The sequence below is a fragment of the Mauremys reevesii genome, linkage group 2 (genome assembly GCF_016161935.1).
Source record: "Mauremys reevesii isolate NIE-2019 linkage group 2, ASM1616193v1, whole genome shotgun sequence".
Classification (NCBI taxonomy): domain Eukaryota; kingdom Metazoa; phylum Chordata; order Testudines; family Geoemydidae; genus Mauremys; species Mauremys reevesii.
Window position 1 is genome coordinate 160394113 of NC_052624.1, and position 18385 is coordinate 160412497.

Genomic DNA, 18385 nt, shown 5'->3' on the forward strand with positions numbered 1-18385 from the left:
TTCCACACAACTTCCCTAGCTATAGCAGGGGCGGCTCTACGAATTCTGCCGCCCCAAGCAGGGTGGTGCGCCGCGCCGCTCGCGCTGCCGGGTGCCGGTCCCGCGCCTTCGTGGGACCTCCCGCAGACGTGCCGCTGGTCCCGCGCCTACAGTGGAGCTTCCGCAGGCATGTCTGCGGGAGGTCCACACGAGCCGTGGGACCAGCACACCCGCCGCAGTCATGCCTGTGGGAGGTCTGGTCGTCCTGCGGCCCCGTTGGACCTCCCGCAGGCCTGACTGCGGAAGGTCCGCCGGACCCGCCTGCCGCCCTCCCGTTAAAATGCCGCCCCACGCGCGCGCTTGGCGTGCTGGGGTCTGGAGCCGGCCCTGGCTATAGAAATCAAACGGAGAGAGCGGTGAGAACCGTTTCCCTGCAGGGAATGGCTGGAATTGGTTCCCTCTGGAATGCCAGGCAATGTGACATTCCTCCCCTCGCTGACGTCCTCTGTTCAGTTTGCACGCAGCACTGCCATCCTGTGGCCAAAACTAACACTGCATTTTGGAAGTGTAATTTAATACAGTCTTTTATATATTTGAGAGCCACTGCTGTAAAGAAAAGTATTTTTAATTTATAAGGTGGGGGGAGGTCGCACTCAGAGGCTTGCTATGTGAAAGAGGTCACCAGTACAAAAGTTTAACACCATTATAAATGCTGGAGGCAAAGCGAAGTCTGGAGCTCACGGCCCCCCACATAATAACCTCACAACCCCCTGAGGGATCCCGACCCCCAGTTTGAGACACAGAAATTGTCAAGCGCTTCCTGTAAAGTGGGGGGTTCTCAATCAGATAAGATTTGCCCAAAGACAACATCCACACTTGGAAGCACTGTGCTGCTGTAGCATTGTGTGCACATCGCTGTAGTGAACGTGTGAGCGATTCTCCGGTTGCTGCAGTTAAGCAACCTCCTCTTGGAGGGTGGATAAGTCCACAAAGAAAAATCTTCCGCTGAGCTAATACTGCCTACAGCAGGGGTCAGATCAGCATAGGGCTACACTACCCCTTAGGGGTGTTGATTTTTTGTACTCTTAGAAGTCTGCAACAGAGCTGCTTTTCAAAGCCTTAAATAAAATGACCTGTTCACACAGGCAGAGGTGAAAAAATAGCTCAGAGAGATCTGCTAATCGAGACAGATTTGGTCTGGATCAGAATTCATATTTAAATGCCAAGAGGAGCATCACCTGGAAGGTGCTTGCACTCCTAATTGTGGGGTGGCTCTGTTACTTGGAAGTAACTCTGCTGAAGTCCCAGGGTGCTGGAGGTAAAACCAGGGGCCGGATCACTTGCCCATTAACATGGCTTCTCTTTCAAGGTATCTCCTGGTACAGCGAACATTTTCAACCGTCCTTGAACAAACTTGCTGTGCCTGCCAGTTGCCAGCCAAATTGAACCCACATTGTCCAAAAGGAATTTGTGCAGGAATTCGGCCTTCCTAATTCCTCCCCCAAACACACACTTCCTGCCCAATCTTTTTTTTAATATTGCTGCACCCTATTTAATAGTTGCCATATCCCATCTCAGAAATGAGTGCTCTTCAGAGATGGGGACTTCACAGACTCTCTGTGAAGTCCCCAACACTGTGTGATCCTTCAGGACGAAAGGCACCAAGACACAACCATTGTTGGGAAATTGTGTCTGGGTGCCATCAAGTTGTTCCGTAATTTATAGCCCCCTGGAGAGAAAAACAAACTGACTTTAACCCTGACCTAAGGAACAATTGACGTGTGATCAGGGACAATTTGCATCAAAAGACTATTACACACTACATTTGGTAAGGGATCGATTCAGCTCTGTAACTTCCCAAACCTCATGAATAAAGAGAAGCACTAAGAGGAAGACGCGATACTATTTTCAGTTTGCTGGTACACAACAGATAATAGAAAATAAGCCATCAGGTGATTTTGACTGGGGAACAAAAAAGTCCCCATACATTACAACCTATTTAAACTCCAAAGAGTAGGTAAGTAAATGGAAAGACACGGCAGTTTCAATTCCTGATGTAGTGATAATTTCTCATTGCTCAGGGGCTGATGGGCAGGGAAATTAAGAAGCTACATCACAGGCATGGAACATGAAGACAAAAGTGAGAGTCTGCAGAACCTGGAGGAGTTTCACGTTTCAGAAGAATACGGCTTTGTTCTCCCAGACCCACTGGTAAGAGTTTTAGTATTACAGTAGCAAGTTAAAATTTTACGCAGCACATTTGCCTGGTCTGCTAAACCAATATACAGAAAATTAGAGCAAATAGAAGAGATATTATTTTATATTGCAATATGAAATATCTGCTCTGTTATATATAGCAAAAATATAACACCGCTGCTTACTAATTCACAATTATTGCAATTTTATATGCTATGTGTAATACAATATTACTTAGTTATTTAATGCTATATGGTTTTACACACACCATTCCTTAGCATACATACAAATTACTAAAATATACATATAACAAACAAGTTTTGTAATAATAGACATTTAAGGCTTCAGAGTGACTTGCCTGAGAGTTTGTATGTAGAGTCACAGTGTGAAGCACTGGAAACAGCTCCAACATGGCTGTGAGCTCTTTTTGCTCAGACTATCTCCAGGTTGAATAAGCAATGGGTTTTGCTGTCTGCTATTGTCCAATTTTTAAGTTGTCAGAAATTAGATTCATGCCTGACCACAGCTACAAACTGCATAGTGTCCTAGACCATTGTGATAACAGAAGAAACAAACACATTATCGCCCCTACTCTTCAGCTACTTTGCACAAAGCAATTTCATTATTTGTACGAGAGAGACAGCATTGATGGTGGATTTCTTGGTCCAGCTGCCAAATCCATGTGACAAATATCCCAAATGCACAGAGCCCCTCACCGCAGCACCCCCCCCTTCATTCACCACCCACGTAACACCACAGCTAGCACGTGCAGTATCCCCAAACATCACCCTGAAGCCGAAAAGGTCTGAGAGTCAGTGTGAAGTGATGGAAACAGCCTCAAGCGTGGCTGAGAGCTCTTTTTCTTTAGAATGGCCCCAGGTTCCATCTTTAAAAACAGATGGCGAATCCCAGTAAAGATTATCCAAAAAATGGTTGAGAACTTTAAATAAATAAATAAATCAATTATTCTAAACACACCTGACTTTCACATTATACCTTAAACCAGTAGCTGAAAGCCCGTCCTGTCATATGGGTGTAATTTGCCATTAGCTACACATTTGCAGTTGGTTTAAGAGACTCGGGGGATAAATTAAAACTATGAAACTCTCAAATGATTTAGGCGCCTGCTACCCTGAAAGTATAATTTTCAAAATGCACCTTTGACTTCAATGGGATCTAAGCGCCCAACCATTTCGTGTTTCTTGGTCCCTTCTGGCCTTACACTCTGTAAAAACTCTTAGATCATCTCACCTGACCTTCTGTACATCCATTCTGTATAGGCCATTATTTTTTAGCCCAATAACCCTATATTTACCCAAAAACTTTAGTCAGACCACAGCATTTCAGTCCTCAGGAGACTAAACTGTGGACCCCAGGGAGAGACCAAGGTACCACCAGTGTCTGAGTCCTGCAGTGGCAGGGAATTGATTAGATGTGCCCAGATAATTGAAGGAAATGATCTGCACAGCCACACATGGTCAGAGACCTTGGAAAGCACAAAACTCTGCCATCTGACCTGGGAAATAATTCCTTCCTGAGCCCCAAATTGCAAGGGGCGTGGGGGGGGGGAGAAAAAGAGAGAGAATCAGTGGTTAGACCGTGAGAGCCTCTGAGCACGACCCATCAGCCCCTATCTGGAAAGATTTCTCTGTACCACTTCAGACCACCCGTCCCCCTTCTCCAGCTAATCTCATGTGCTGTTTTTCCCCCCTCCTTTCTGTGAAGCATCAATCTGGCCAGCTGGGGTGGTGGGTGTTCCTGCCTCACCCCTGCAGGGAACCAGCTGAACCCTGAAACATAAGCCAGTGATTATAATCAAATCTGAATGCAGAGCTGTAAGCGTTATGAACCCATTGATAGCCATGCAGGCAATCCTGTTCTCTCCATGGCCAATGAGGAAAGGAGATGTATGAATCCCCCAGTTCATTCACAGACTCCAAGGCTAGAATGGACCAGCCTGACCCCCTGCATACAGACGCTTTATTCCAGCTGCTGGGAGAAATTCTATGGTCGATCTTTTTAAAAGATAGATACATTCAACCTTGAAGTAAGATGTAATTTCCTGGCTGTGAGGATGATTAAATAATGAAAGATCTTAGCAGAGGAGGGGATGGAATCACCAGCACTGGAAGCTGAAGGTATTTAAAATAAAATTATCTACTTCCTGCCACTGAATCTTGTTATGCCTTTGTCAGAGAGGTTGAAAAGCCCCTGCTATCACATTGGCGATCACCGTGTATAGGTAATTGATTACCTTCTCTTTTAGTTTATCAAAGTGAGAGAGGACTTGAGCTCCTTAAGCCTCATTGCAAGGCTCGTTTTCCAGCCCCAAAGTAAAGCAGACTGACTGATACTCTACAAATACGTTCACATGGTCATAACAGGCCAGATTCTGATTTCACTCCAGAGAAAGTAGTTACAGCGTAAAATCAGAAGGAGGCCCAACATCTTGCACAAATTAGGTCTGGCCTTGGAATCTAGCAATGGACAAGGGGAGATTACATACAATCTAGATATGGGAATTTAAAAACAAATGTGTGTACATTGATATGACAGAACGGATTATTTAATACTTAATTTTCAATCAAGAGAAATGACTTACATGGACTGAAATTTTTGACTTAAAATCCCCATAGTGAATACACATTGTACCTCAGAGCATCCCTAGATACTTACTGTGATTATACAGTGAAGTTTCTACAAGATCAAAACGTCCAGCAAGCAGAGCAGAAACTTTGACGTCGCTTGCTCACGAGCTTTCCATCTGTTACTGACACTTAAGTATCATTTCTTCCTGGGCTATACGGGAAATATCATCAACCTATTTTATTTTCCGACGCAATACCATCTTTGTTCTCTCTGCACTTCTTTTATTTGTGCCTGTATCACTTTCAAACCACTGTAGAAAGGGTTTTCATCATGTCAGTGAGGGGGGAAAAAAAGTCACCAAACTATTTCTCCTAAAATTATATATTTGAGCACGAGTAGTGCAAAAATTCAGGAGAAATAGTGCCTTGCTGCAGTATGATGTCAGGCCACATTTTGGGCTCCACAAACATACAGTGAGACCCCAATAAATAGGAAGAAGCACATTTAAGCCTCAGATCTACATGTACAGCATGCTAAAAAGCACCATCAGGCCATGGTGGTTTTAAAATGGGAGTTTCCCCATCAGTAAGTGAATAAAACCAAAACGTTTCTGTCTCGCATGATGCTTACGTAGTGTCTGAGTGATCCCAAAATTAGATGCATCTGTCAAGCCTGACTGGTTATTCTGTCTGTTCTCATTACACTGGCCAAACCACAGTGCCCATGCCCAAGGAGCACGGTTGGACAAGCGAATGTGTTGTCTGCTACTTGGTTAAATGGAATTTTGATTTGTAAAAACAAAACAAAGAACAATTTCTTCTCAACTGTGTGTGTTTTACTCTGAGTGACAGAATATTCTGCCTCCGCAGCCTCTTCCCTCTTTCAGCTAATGATGACTGACTAACTGTATTTCAAGGCATGCTGTTATTCCCTGCTGCCCCCAACCTGCCCACTGCATGCTCGCTGGGCTCCAAGGTGATACGCTGGAGCTAGGATTAATGGCCAGACACGAAGAGTGTGCCTACACTGCAATTAAAAACCCACGGCTGGCCCATGCCCACTGACTCAGGCTTGGCCTAAGAGGCTGTTTAATGCAGTGTAAACGGCTAGGCTCAGGCTAGAACTCTGGCTCTAGGATACTGCAAAGTGGGAGGATACCAGACCTTGGGCTAAGCCTGAACATCTCTACTGCAATTCAACAACCCCTTAGACACGTGTGGCTGGCCCTTGCCAGCTGTCTTGGGCTCGGGCTAATTGCAGCATGGACATACCCTCAGTCTTTAACATAGCTGAGTTTTGCTGTAGCAAAGACAGAAGCAGGAAGAACTAGCTGCCCATCCAATATTCAGGCCCTAGGCCTCATGAGGGCCTTTCCTGTTGTTCTTCCCTTGGCGAGAGAACGAGCGGCACTCCCAGATTTTGTGACCAAGTCTGTTCAGACCGCAGCTCCCACTGAGGTGCTCAGCAGGGAGAATTGGGAACTTGGTGGGACCAAGAGGGAAGCGATCACTATTTCCTAGATTCAGGTTCTCTTGGTTAGGACGTCCCCAGAGGAACGTTCCGATCTCCGAAGGGCCGGAATTTCCAGAGGGCTCCTGGCCACAGCCAAGTGCTCAGCCACCACAACTGGGGCCAGATTTACAGCAGTGCTCTGTGCCCAACGCGTATCCAGGACGCCGAGCTCTTTTGAAAATCTGGCCTTCAACGGCCTGCAGCTGAACTCGTAAGTCTCCCGCTGGCGTTGCGGGGGAGAGTCAGTGGGAGTTCTGTGCTCATATGGGAAGGCCGGTGAGCGGGCAGGCGGGATTCTGCTCGGTTCAGATCCAGAAGGGAGCTGGGTCGCAGCAGGGAAAACATTCCGTCGTTAAAAGGAACACCCTCATTTAGATTTCTTTCATACAGACAGAACTGCCAGATTATTACGCTCCCTGGATGAATGTCGCAGCCAACCTGCCCCACCTGATAGAGGGACATCAGCTCCGCCAGGAAGTAGCAAAGGTTAGCTAACCAGTGCTGCACGCAGCAGGTTATCAGTCGATAACTAACTCTTCCCCGGAGCTGCGCTAATGCCTTTCCCCCCCGCTTGCAGATGCCGCTGCTCAGCACGCAGTACCTGCGAGGACACAGGCAGCTGCGCCTGGCTCGCCTGGCTCTCGGCTTCATCACAATGGGATACGTATGGCAAGGGGGCGGCAGACAGACAGTGAAGGTCAGCACCTTTGTTACCCTCTGCTATCCTACATCCTGATCTTCCAGCATCAACGATGCCAACACCCAGTGGCTGGCTTGGCTCCCATTTCACTAGGGCAGGTCAGAGACTGAGGAGCAAGTACTGGGGAATGTTACTAGCCCACCTACCTGTACGGCATGCAGGGTTCAGTAACATGACCACTCTCTTCTCCTGTGCTGCATGAAGAGCAAGCAGCAGGAAGCCCAGCTAACCACCCACCCTCTGTCCCTGAAGACACAAACTGCGGCAAAAAGCATGAGCTCTGAGCCTGGGTGCCACCCTCTTGAACTGGTGTGTCGACGTAAGGCGCTGGATGAAAGGCAGGAACTGACAGTGCCCTGGGGTCACAGTGCCCTGCTCGGCACTGATCTGCAAAACTGCCTTTGTTAGAAGCAGAGTTTCTATCCCAACAGGGTGAATCTCCCCAGGTTCTCCTGTTTCGCTGCCCAGCACAGTAGCCATCTGCTGTTACTGTAACACTCTTATCTAACCTAGATCCTTCCCAGAGCGCTCGCGGTGCCTTACTGCATGATCTCAGAGCTTCTCGACCTGCCGCCCATCCTCGTCTATGCAGACTGCGTTTTGGCAAACTGGAAGAAAAGAGACCCCTGTGGGTATGTAGAGCTCCGGGACCACCTCTGTCAGACGCCACAGCGCTTTGTATACAGTAGCGACACCACCACCCTGCGCCTGTCGGAGGTGTAGGCACGCAGCTCTCCCTGTAGGTCATGCCCAGATCAGGTCACCTGAATGCATATAAACATATTACAGTGAACCCGGTCAGTGCAATCATACAGGTGCTGTCCAGAAGCTTTCACCTGCTGGTGCCACATTAACTGATCCAGGCATCCTCCTGTCTGGTACAAGCCTCCTCACAGGACATTTCAGCTACCGACTGCTTCGAGACCGGGGGTCACACAGCTCTGGCAGTGCCAGGGTGAGACACTAGGGGCTGCTCTCTTCAAACAGCTGAACCCAGATAGAAGGTAAATTCCCGCCCTGAGCCCCCCATCCGTGACTGGGTGCTGGACACCCCACAGTCTATGCAGCCCCAGTTAGGGTTCCCTGGAAACCCATGTCACGGCCACTCAACAGCGCTGGGTTGTCCTCACTTAAACCGCTTTAAAATCTTTCCTCCTCCTCACGGCTTTCTTTTTTCTTCCTCAATTGTGGCTCCGCCCCGGCTGTGCCTGGAGACCCCTGAACGCAGAGTAAGTAGATCTGGTTTGTCTTGGCGAATGACAGGACTGTAGAGCGCTGTGCCAGAGTGACCCCAGGGGCGCAATTCCCACCTCAAGGAGACATGCCCAGCACGCTCAAAGTAGCGTGTAGCCGCAGCGGGTGAGAGGGGCTAGCCACCCTGAGTACATGCCTAGCGTCCTGGGCAGGTGCGTACTCAGGTGCAGCTCCCCCCACCCCCCACCATGGCTACATTCAGTTCTTAGCATGCTAATGCCCATCAGGCTAGGGCAGATATTTCTCCACACGCTGGAATCACGCCTCCAGCTGGCGATGTAAGCACACCGACAGGCATGAGGAGAGCAAGGAAAGGAAAGGCGGCTTGGTTTTATGGCTACGGCAGCATCCCCAACTCAACCTGCGCAGACTAACAAGTGCACCACCGACCCCAAACAGGGTGTGTGTGTGTGTGTGTGGGGGGGGTGTCTTCTTCACCGCTGTGTTACAGCTTCTCCATCATAAAACTACTTTTGGGGGGAGGAGAGAGAGAGAGGCAGGGATTGATTAGTCAATGCTCCTGGAGTGACTTGTATGAAAGAGTACCAGCATAGTATACACAGATATGGGAAAGGAACAAACCATTCGATTCTGCAGGGTAGTTTAGAGAGCACATGCAAACATGTGCACGGCGCACCTTACACAACTGATTTCACAGCTGTTTCTATACGTCAGCCTCAATGGGTGTTATGGGACCTAATTCAGGTTTTCAAAAGGTTTTGGTTTTCTACATGCATTTTCCTCTGAAGAGCGGGCAGTCTAGCTGAACACAAATGCCACTGCATGTTTTCCTTTGGGTTTCACACTAGCTTCTGCTTAAATGATATTTTTACACCGCACGGTTCTCCTTAGATACAGTTTCTCAGCATCAGCTACAAATTGCTATTTCTTTGAGGTCATTTTACTAACCTAGCCCTGGGGAATGCATCTTTCTTCCCTTAGGAATCTCGACATCCTGTTTTCATTCCCTGGAGGGGACAGCAACAAAGGTTTCTTCCTAGTCTCTCTTCTTGTTGAAACAGCAGCTGCAGCTGGAATCAAGGTACCGAGTCCTAATGAAGGCTCGCTCATAGCTGGACTAAGTGCTGCTTACAAACTCCATTAAGTTTACCTCACAGGAACATAGCGTTCTGCCCAGTAGATTCTATGGCAGTTTAAAGTGATCAAATGCACCTAGGAGATAGTGACCAAGTACAAGAGCAGGTTTTTCCACCATCCATCTAAACCCTTGTGCTGTAAAAATCACTTCGCATCCTTCACCCAGCAGAGTCCGAGATCGGTTTTTTCCTTATTTGCCTGCAGATGGGAGACCCACATCATAAACGGGTCTGCTGTTAGCTCTGTTCTTTTCCACCCTTCCCTGCTGTTGCTGACCACTGGAGTCGCCTCAGCATCTCTCTTCAGGTTCTAGCTGCAGAGCTGTGGAGAAGGGGTTTGGACACCATCCCTTTAAGAGGGTGGCATCTTTATGACCCCACTGTAAGTGAATCCCTGCTAAGGAGGCACCGGGGATGGAAGCCCAGTTTCATTCCCCACCAATCCTCGTGGTGGCTCCTGCTGGAGAACCCGACAGTATCACAGCTGGGAGTGACCTGGGACACTCTGCAGTCTCTTTCCTCAGAAAGTCTGACCCTTGTGTTCCGGATACCAAGAGTGTTTTTCCTCTGTTCCCTCTAAGGCAATCCCCATTATTGTCAATGCCCTATTGCACCATGGCCTTTGCTCCTTGGAAACAGCACTGCAGGATGTGGCCTTGTCTATATGCAAGATGCGTGAAGCTTTCAAACTGATTCACGGTAAGTGCTTAGACTTGAAAGCTGCGCTTGCGAATTCTGACCAAAAATCCCACAACAAAATTTACATTCATCCCTATTTTATTACTTCCAGGTAGAGAGACCCTCCTCCCTCCTCCCCACCAGCTTGTAGTTAGCTCCCTGAGTCTGTTGCAGAGTCTCCTTTGTGGTCAGATAGGCCATTAGAACGAGTGTGTAATGGTTCCCAGGGATGTATTGAGTTTGATGCTGATTGAGGAAGCTCCTGAACCCTTCCCACATGTCTAAAACTGGGCACCCGCAGAAGTTATTTCAGCCAAAGAACTAAATTTCCTGTCCCTAAAGACATCCCATGGTCAGTGCTCTGCTGAAATGAGATGCACTTTATTCTAAGCTTGTCTCACCAAATACACGTTTCAGCACGTATGCCAGTCAGCGTGCCCGTGAGAGGGATCGCAGACACAAACAGACATCAGCACTGTTACACACTGAAATGAGCAGGAGACTCAAGTTCAGAACTGAATCCACATCACGAGTTACCATCTCTGGTGCTAAAGCCATAGCACGATGCCGGGTCTGGGAACTGTTATGGAAACCACTTTGGCTCACTAACTGAAGCGAATTGCAAGTACCACTAACTGCCAATAGCATTACTTCCCTCCACTTGCCCAAGTGTTCGTGGGCAAGGGATGTCTGCAGACCATTGCCTGTGCATGGCTGGCGCAGAGCCCTGCCTGGCACCACAGAGCAACGCGCCAATCCTCGGTGCCGGCAGCAGAGCCAGTTCCCAGTGGGCTGCCACCAATTGTACTTTATCCTGCGGAGAGGCCAAGCAAGCAAGGGGCTCCCCTGAATGTGATCACCCCAGTTTGTGCAGTGCTGGGGTCAGGAATAGGCTAATGTGACATTTTAGAAATGTATCCATTACACAGATTAAATACTTTAAACCAAATCAGGAAGGGGCATGGAATCTCTCCAAGCCAAATAATATCTGACATAACACTCACATTGCTGGCAAAGGGCGATATCTGAAAAGCCAGGGCTCTAAGGGTTAGTTTCACATGTTCCTTATGGCTCCAATGCACTCATTAACCTGAATGAACATTCTGTGTCTCCACAGAGTGTGTAAATCCAGAAGCGTTTTTCAGATCCCTTCGCATCTACCTCTCAGGGTATGTACCGTCTCTGGGTCACTCTCTCTTATTAGGAACAAGGGAGTCACTAGACTGCATCAGACCAATACCCTGCCTCCCACAGGGACCGGCACCGGATGGTGTAAGAAACAGCAGTTACAGTATAATCTGCCTACTACAGAAAAAATTCTTCCAGCCCGCTCAGTTAGGGGTTGATCCTGCCTCAAAGCAGGTGGTGTGTAATTTCCAATTAGGTATAAGGAGAGAAAATGTACCCACTTAAAACGGGGGAAAAAATCGTCATTAAGCAATATCTATAACATTTGCTCCATCATTTTATAAATGCACACTGAGTTCTCACCTCCCAGCAGGAGCGGGTATTTAGCCTCCTGCTTCCCCTTCCTGACACCAGCTCCGTTCCTCTCCCCTTTTCCTTGTCTATGTCTCGCCCTCTCTGGCGAGCGGTGGCCACTTTACAAAAAACTGGACTAGTGAGCCAAAATGTAGGGCGACCAGATGTGCCAATAGTAGGGACTTTGTTTTCTATAGGACCCTATTCCCCCCCCCCACACACACACTCACACCCTGATTCTTCACACTTGCTATCTGGTCACCCTACTGTGATGTTACCTGAGAAACTTTGCCCATCCCATGCTGGATAAAGAACTAAGACGTTCCCAGCCCAGTCCAACAGGCACTGCCTGGAAGCCTGCGTCACAGCCCCGAGTTCCCCTTCCTGCAGGTAGCACAGTGCTTCCATGATGGGGATAACTAGGGGGCGGGTTAGACCTCGGTGGTGCTAAGGTCACTCCGAGTTAACAGAACACAGATCTTGCATTGGGCTGCGTTAAGGCAGAACCACTGTTTCCAGGAACAATTGTCTGATGAGAAGTTGCCTGTGCTGCAAGTCACTAGTGTCTATCACCATGGCGGGTCAAGCCACATGGAAACCCCAACAGGCAGTTAGCACATTCAGTATGGGAAAGGCCATGCAATTGCTTCTCGCTTCATGTTTTTGGGACCAGCTGGAAGGACAATTTCCTGATGCCGGAGGGGCTGGTGTACGAGGGGGTGTGGGACAGCCCCAAGCAGTTTTTTGGCGGCAGTGCGGCGCAGAGCTCGACATTACAGTGCTTTGATGTACTGCTAGGAATCCAGCACAGCGCAGCCCAAGGTAAGTGGAAATAGCTGAGGGTGGAAGCTCCAGTTATTGTGGGACTAGTACACGAGCCTTTCACCAAGAGCCTCCGTTTCTGGTGCACCAGCCACTAGAATATTATTCAGCGGGTTAGTCCAGAAGACTCCTGCCAGACACATGTGGGCAAGAGACCGGGGTCTCCCCAGAAAGGGATTTCTCCTCAGAACAGAACAAAAACAAACCTCCCATGGGCCCGAGCCAGAACAAACAGTGGGGCCACTAGCCTCAGCTTATTAGAAACCGTGTGCACACACACCCCGCCAGGGCCGCCCAGAGGATTCAAGGGACCTGGGGTCTTCGGTGGCGGGGGGGCCCTGCCGCTGAATTGCCGCCGAAGACCCGGCACTTGGCAGCGGGTCCCGGGGCAGAAGGACCCCCCGCCGTGGGCCTTCAGCGGCGGGTCCCGGGGTGGAAGGACCCCCCCGGCCGTGGGCCGAAGACCTGGAGCAGAAGCAGCTCCGGGGGCCCGGGCCCCATGAGAGTTTTCCAGGGCCCCCAGAGCGAGTGAAGGACCCTGCTTCAGGGGACCTGAAAAACTCTTGTGGGGGCCCCTGCGGCCCACGGGGTCTGGGGCAAATTGCCCCACTTGCCCCCGCCCCGGGCAGCCCTGCACCCCGCTTGCCAGCTGCCTGGCCCACACCACTCAGTAGAGAAGCAATGGGCTCGGATAGTTTTCAGAGGGAATCACTACTTCAGCAATAGAGCAGTCACGGGGTAAGAGTTTAGAGCAGGGCAGTGGAGTTGGGAGAGAGAATCAGTCACCGAGGGGGCCAATGATTTAAATTTGTTTTTGTAACTCACTCACTCCAAGGAGTGATATTTGTCACACAGCGCGGAGCAGAGCAGGGCTGAGCTGGGTAACCACCAGCACCGCCACCACCGTTTTGGCCCAGCACCTTTTCTTTAGTGGGGGCCAGTGCCAAGCTCTCTCACTAATGCTCTTGCCTTGCTGTTGCAGGGTTCTCAGCAGAGTACCTCAGTTGCATGAGGGAGTACATGCCAGCGTCTCACAGAGCCTTCATTCAGACCCTAGCTTCTGGCCCCTCCCTCCGGCAGTTCGTCCTGGCAACAGGAGACGCAGGCCTGCATGCAGCTTTCAACAAGTGCGTGTCGGCGCTGGCAGACCTACGGAGCTATCACATACAGATCGCCACCAAGTACATCACCATCCCGGCTGGGAGGTGCCGAGCGGAGCAGCAGCAGCTCGGGGGCTGTGTCCACAAGGGCACGTCAGTGCTCTTAGAAAGGGGAACCGGCGGGACAGGGTTTATGCACTTTCTCAAAGCCATCAGAGACACCACCCGAAAGGCACAGCTCACGGAGCAGGAGGCAACGGTGCCAACACACTGACCAGCCCACGGTGATGGCACATTCGGATGGGCCCCTCCATGCCCTGCCCCTCTCCTGGTGCTGTCAGCCCTGTGTTAGCCATGACCCTGAGATGGGATGGGACAGCCGGGGCATGGGGAAGGATTGGGCCTTCTCCTCCACAGTCCAGGGGAGCAGGAAGGGAGCGCCCAGCCTGACCTGTGGACCATTGCAAGTGGGTGCATCCACTGAAACCACAAGGACTGGCTGGGGCCCCTGGCCCATGGAATGACACCTGTGCACACTTTGCAGCATGGGCAAGGACAACCCAGCCATTACGGCCAGCAAATCCGTTGCTTTCTAGATTACACCATAGATATAAATACAAAGAGCCAGGCATACTGTCATAAATATAAAGGGAAGGGTAACAACCTTAATGTATGCAGTAACATCAAATCCCTCCTGGCCAGAGGTACTGAATCACTTACCTGTAAGGAGTTAATCCAGGGGTTGGCAACCTTTCAGAAGTGCTGTGCCGAGTCTTCATTTATTCACTCTGATTTAAGGTTTCGCATGCCAGTCATACATTTTAATGTTTTTAGAAGGTCTCTTTCTAGAAAGTCTACAATATATAACTAAACTATTGTTGTATGTAAAACATTTTGAAAACCTTCTTTACTTAAGAAGCTTCATTTAAACATTAAATTAAAATGCAGAGCCCCCCCCAGACCAGTAGCCAGGACCTAGGCAGTGTGAGTGCCACTGAAAATCAGCTCACATGCCAACTTCGGCACCCATGCCATAGGTTGCCTACCCCTGGGTTAATCAGTTCAATTAACCTTGTTGGCACCTGACCAGAAGGACCAATGGGGAAAGAAGATACTTTCAAATCAGGGGCTGGGGAGAGGTTGTGTTTGTTCCTTCTGGTTAGAGAGAGAGAGAGAGAGAGAGAGAGACCGACCAAGCAGGTAACCCAGCTCCTACTGAAATGATAGCAAGAAAATTTCTGTAATTTTAGATGTATTACTTACAATGTGTTAGCACAGGGAAAATTCACAAGCTAAAACAAAAGAATCTAAGTGGGAGGTTTATTCCTGTTTTTGTAACTTTGAAGTTGAGCCTAGGAGGGGAATCCTCTGTGTTTTAAATCTTTTTATTACCCCATAAAATTACCTTCCATCCGGATTTACTTTTTCCTTTATAATAAAGAAGCACCTCTAAAAAAATTCTTCTTTTAAGAACCTGATGGGTTTTTAGGACACTAAAAACCAAAGGGTCTGGTCTGTGCTCACTTTGTTAACCTATTTGGTTGGTAGATTATTCTCAAGGAAAGGGGGTGAAGGGGCTTGGGAGGATATTTTGAGGAAACAGGAACTCCAAGTGGTCCTTGTCCTAAATTTTTGTCTAAATCACTTGGTGGTGGCAGCAATACCGTCCAAGGACAAGGAAGGATTTGTGCCTTGGGAAAGTTTTAACTTAAGCTGGTAGAAATAAGCTTAGGGGGTCTTCCATGCAGGTCCCCACATCTGTACCCCAGAGTTCAGAGTGGGGAGGAACCCTGACACACACACACACACACACACACACAGGGGAGTGGCAGGAAAGTGAACTGCTTTGTACCTCTGTCCATATGGTAGCTGCGGTAACAGCACATTTCTGTCCCCTTCCCACCCAGGGCCGGCGCTTCCACTAGGCCACCCAAGGCGGTCGCCTAGGGCAGCAGGATTTGGGGGGCGGCATTTTGCCGTCCTTGGCAGAAATTTGGTGGCGGGTCCTTCACTCGCTCTGGGACCCGCCGCCAAAGTGCCCCGAAGACGCGGCACGGAAGGACCCCCGCCGCAGAATGCTCAGAGGAGGAGCGCTGCTGCCTAGGGTGGCAAAAACCCTGGCGCCGCTCCTGTTCCTACCTGGTGGTTATTCGAGCTCTGTCCCGAGCTGGGGTTGCTGAGAGAGACACGCTGCTTCCAGCTCTAACTTCCCCTGCACTCAGGTGATATTTGTGAATCCCCCAGAAGGAGGAAGTGCAAACAGGCTGCAAAGCCACGGGGGAAAGAAAGTTATAATGCAACTTGCTAAATACCTGAGTCTGTATCTGGCCTCCGGTTACACTGGCTCCTAGGGGAGCAGGATGCCCACAAGCCCAGGGGCCTGCTGCTGGCCCACCAGCCCCTGGGGAGGCTAGTTCAGCATCGCTCCTAGGGACTGAGCCCTGCCAGGGAATTAAAGCTGTCCTTCCTCTCCTGGGTGAAGACCCCTCCTCTGCCTGCTTGCTCTCCCCAGGGTGCGTATGACCCCTCAGGATCAGTGCAAGGTGAACCCAGACCATTATTTGTGAACCACAGCAGCAGGGAGGGGATAGGAAAAATCCATCTCCTAGCTGTGAAGCTATAGGATGTTTAGAACTTACTGAAGAGGAGGCCAGAGGTGGCCTGGGGCAAAGTAACCTGCCCTCCACATCCCCCATCATTCAGCCAGAGCTGAGAAACCAACCCTGCCTGGAACATGAGCCGAGAGCGAGCGTGAGCATGAGGAGGAGATGGAGGCAGTCGAGGCAAAGCCACACGCCAGGGCATTGCATGACAGGAATGCCTATTCACAGCCCTGGGAAATGGAGCGATGTTCCCCCGGCAACACCCAAGCAGCTTCTGCAAACAGTGTCTCAAACTCGTCTGCCAGGAACCCCAAGCGGCAGCCGCAGGTGCAGCTCACCCTGCTGAGAGCCCGTCAGTTGGGGATGCAGCTGCAACTTAGAAAAATACAGGCAACCAAAATCCAGGGCAACCGAAAAACACTGCAGCTGCGGCAAGCTGAACAGGCCGAACATGAAAAGCCACCACCAGCAGCTCTGGCCACTGCGCGGCAAAGCCTGGTGAACTTCTGATCTGGGGCAGACCGGAAGAGATCAGCTGACCTAACTCTCCCATTGCCTGTCCGGGCTGCAGAGGCTCAGACCCTCCCCGTTTAGTCCAAGTTCAGGTTTCAGATCAATGCACTTGTCCACCTTGTGGCTGTGGGGGCGGGGGCAGCCGCTGGCTGGGGTATGACAAGAGGAAGTCTGATTCATAAGGGCAGGAACCACTTGAAGAAATCCCCTCCCACCCCACCAAAACCCCAAGCAGGTGCTGACTCATGGCCGGAGTCAGGATGGTCTTGTGGTTCAGAGCCAGGTGTGGAGCCACGACCCCCGCACCCACCCACCCCCATTCCAGTTTTACCACCAACCTCCTGCAGGCCCCTGGACAAGCCATGTAGGGCCAGATTTCCAGAGAGCTCAGCATTTGGTGCGCGTCCCAAGCCCTAAGGCCCCCTTTCCAAGGGCAAACGGACTCAGTGAGCTGTGCTGAGAGAAGAACCCCGACCATACCTTGGGCTAGTCAGGAGACCCCATTCTAAGCCAGAGATAGAAGTTGCAGCAAACACAGGGAAAGTGTATTATCTTTCGCCCGAGGATCTTACTTTGCCGCCTGAGAAGATGGCATTAGGTCTGATGTACTGAGCACTGTGTTGGAATCGCAAGCTGTCACTTTAAGAGTGTGGGGGCGGGGGGAGAGCAGAGTTTCCTGGCCATGCTTGCAGGCAGGGGGGGCAGGGGCTCTGTGGGAAAGTGCCCTCAGTCAGTCCACAGGAGGCGTATGTAATAGTTTAAAAATTTTGGCCAGCGGCATAAAGGACCTGAATAGTCAAACTTGGATAGCCAGTTTTAGGGGCTAAAATGACTTGCCCTAGGTCGTCATGCACAGAGCCAATCCAGGGCAGAACCAGCCGAGAGCCCCAGGAGTCCTGGCTCCCAGACCTTGGGTGGCTTTCCATGGAACGTTTATAGAAACGAGCCCAGCAATGCTGACAACCTCAAGGAGACTGAGTGTTCCCAGCAGAGAAGCTCTGGCAAGAGAGCTGGGCTGAACTGAGAAGGAAGAGCAGGGACTGAGAACAGTGAAGGATTTTAAATGTTTTTGCTCTGAGCTTTCACATTCAGTTAGGACAACTCAGTCCCCCTTCCTGTAGGGCTGGTATCCGTGCGCAACACCTTGAGCAGGGCTGCACTTAAGCAGAGTTTGCTCGGGCTCTTTACAGTTTGCTCAGTCTTGTCTCATTTGCCTAATCAGACAGCAGCCTTAGCCTTGTCCGCATTAGCCACCTAGTGGGCAGGGAGTTTTGTTCCCATGTATCACTGAAACAATTAGCTTGGCAATCAACATAGCCGTATTCTAATGACCCTCCCATAAATAGCTGTTTGTTACACTCCATTAGCTGGGTGCATGCAGTAGGTACAGATGCATATTATGCTCCAGTGACAAGCACATTAGCAGCATGTAATTTACTAATGCAAATTAAAACAGGCATTAGTATCTTATGCTCTATTTGGCATTGGCAAATTCATAACAACATTAGCATACATTTAATCATTAGGAAGTTAGCTGGAACCTCAAAGAAATCCTCAAGTGACATGAAACGTGTATTAGGAAAGTATTTTATGCCCTACTGTGATGTGCTTATTTTTGTGACAGCAGGTTCAATTTTGGTTTCCATTAACGTATGTGCTAATAATATCCTTGGCACAGCCAAGGTAAATCAGCAGCACCTTATCCAAGCACAGAGATGAAGATACAGCCTGTGCTTAGTACAGCATACATTGTTCCCTTTGGGGAGAGAACAAATTACTTTAGCACTCTTCTTACTTGGCTGGTGTCCAGGGCTGCTTGAAGGGAACTGTGGGCCTCGCTGGAACAATAGCCAACAGGAA

General features: G+C 49.8%; 1 protein-coding gene across 5 annotated transcripts in view; it reads left to right on the forward strand.

Annotated features, from left to right (window-relative positions):
• LOC120399464 (indoleamine 2,3-dioxygenase 1-like) overlaps nt 1-14103 on the forward strand; it is a 54588-nt gene extending 40485 nt beyond the window's left edge. For 4 of the 5 annotated variants that reach the window (XM_039527712.1, XM_039527714.1, XM_039527715.1 and 1 more), the window contains 10 exons: nt 2061-2190; nt 6667-6762; nt 6854-6973; nt 7490-7608; nt 8191-8205; nt 9173-9272; nt 9909-10026; nt 11123-11174; nt 12161-12309; nt 13292-14103. In XM_039527712.1, the coding sequence (XP_039383646.1) occupies nt 2101-2190; nt 6667-6762; nt 6854-6973; nt 7490-7608; nt 8191-8205; nt 9173-9272; nt 9909-10026; nt 11123-11174; nt 12161-12309; nt 13292-13683 (1251 nt within the window). In that variant the 5' untranslated portion in view covers nt 2061-2100 and the 3' untranslated portion in view covers nt 13684-14103. The remainder of the gene's footprint in view (nt 1-2060; nt 2191-6666; nt 6763-6853; nt 6974-7489; nt 7609-8190; nt 8206-9172; nt 9273-9908; nt 10027-11122; nt 11175-12160; nt 12310-13291) is intronic. The other variant, XM_039527716.1, reaches the window with a different exon arrangement.
• Nucleotides 14104-18385: the final 4282 nt, after the last annotated feature.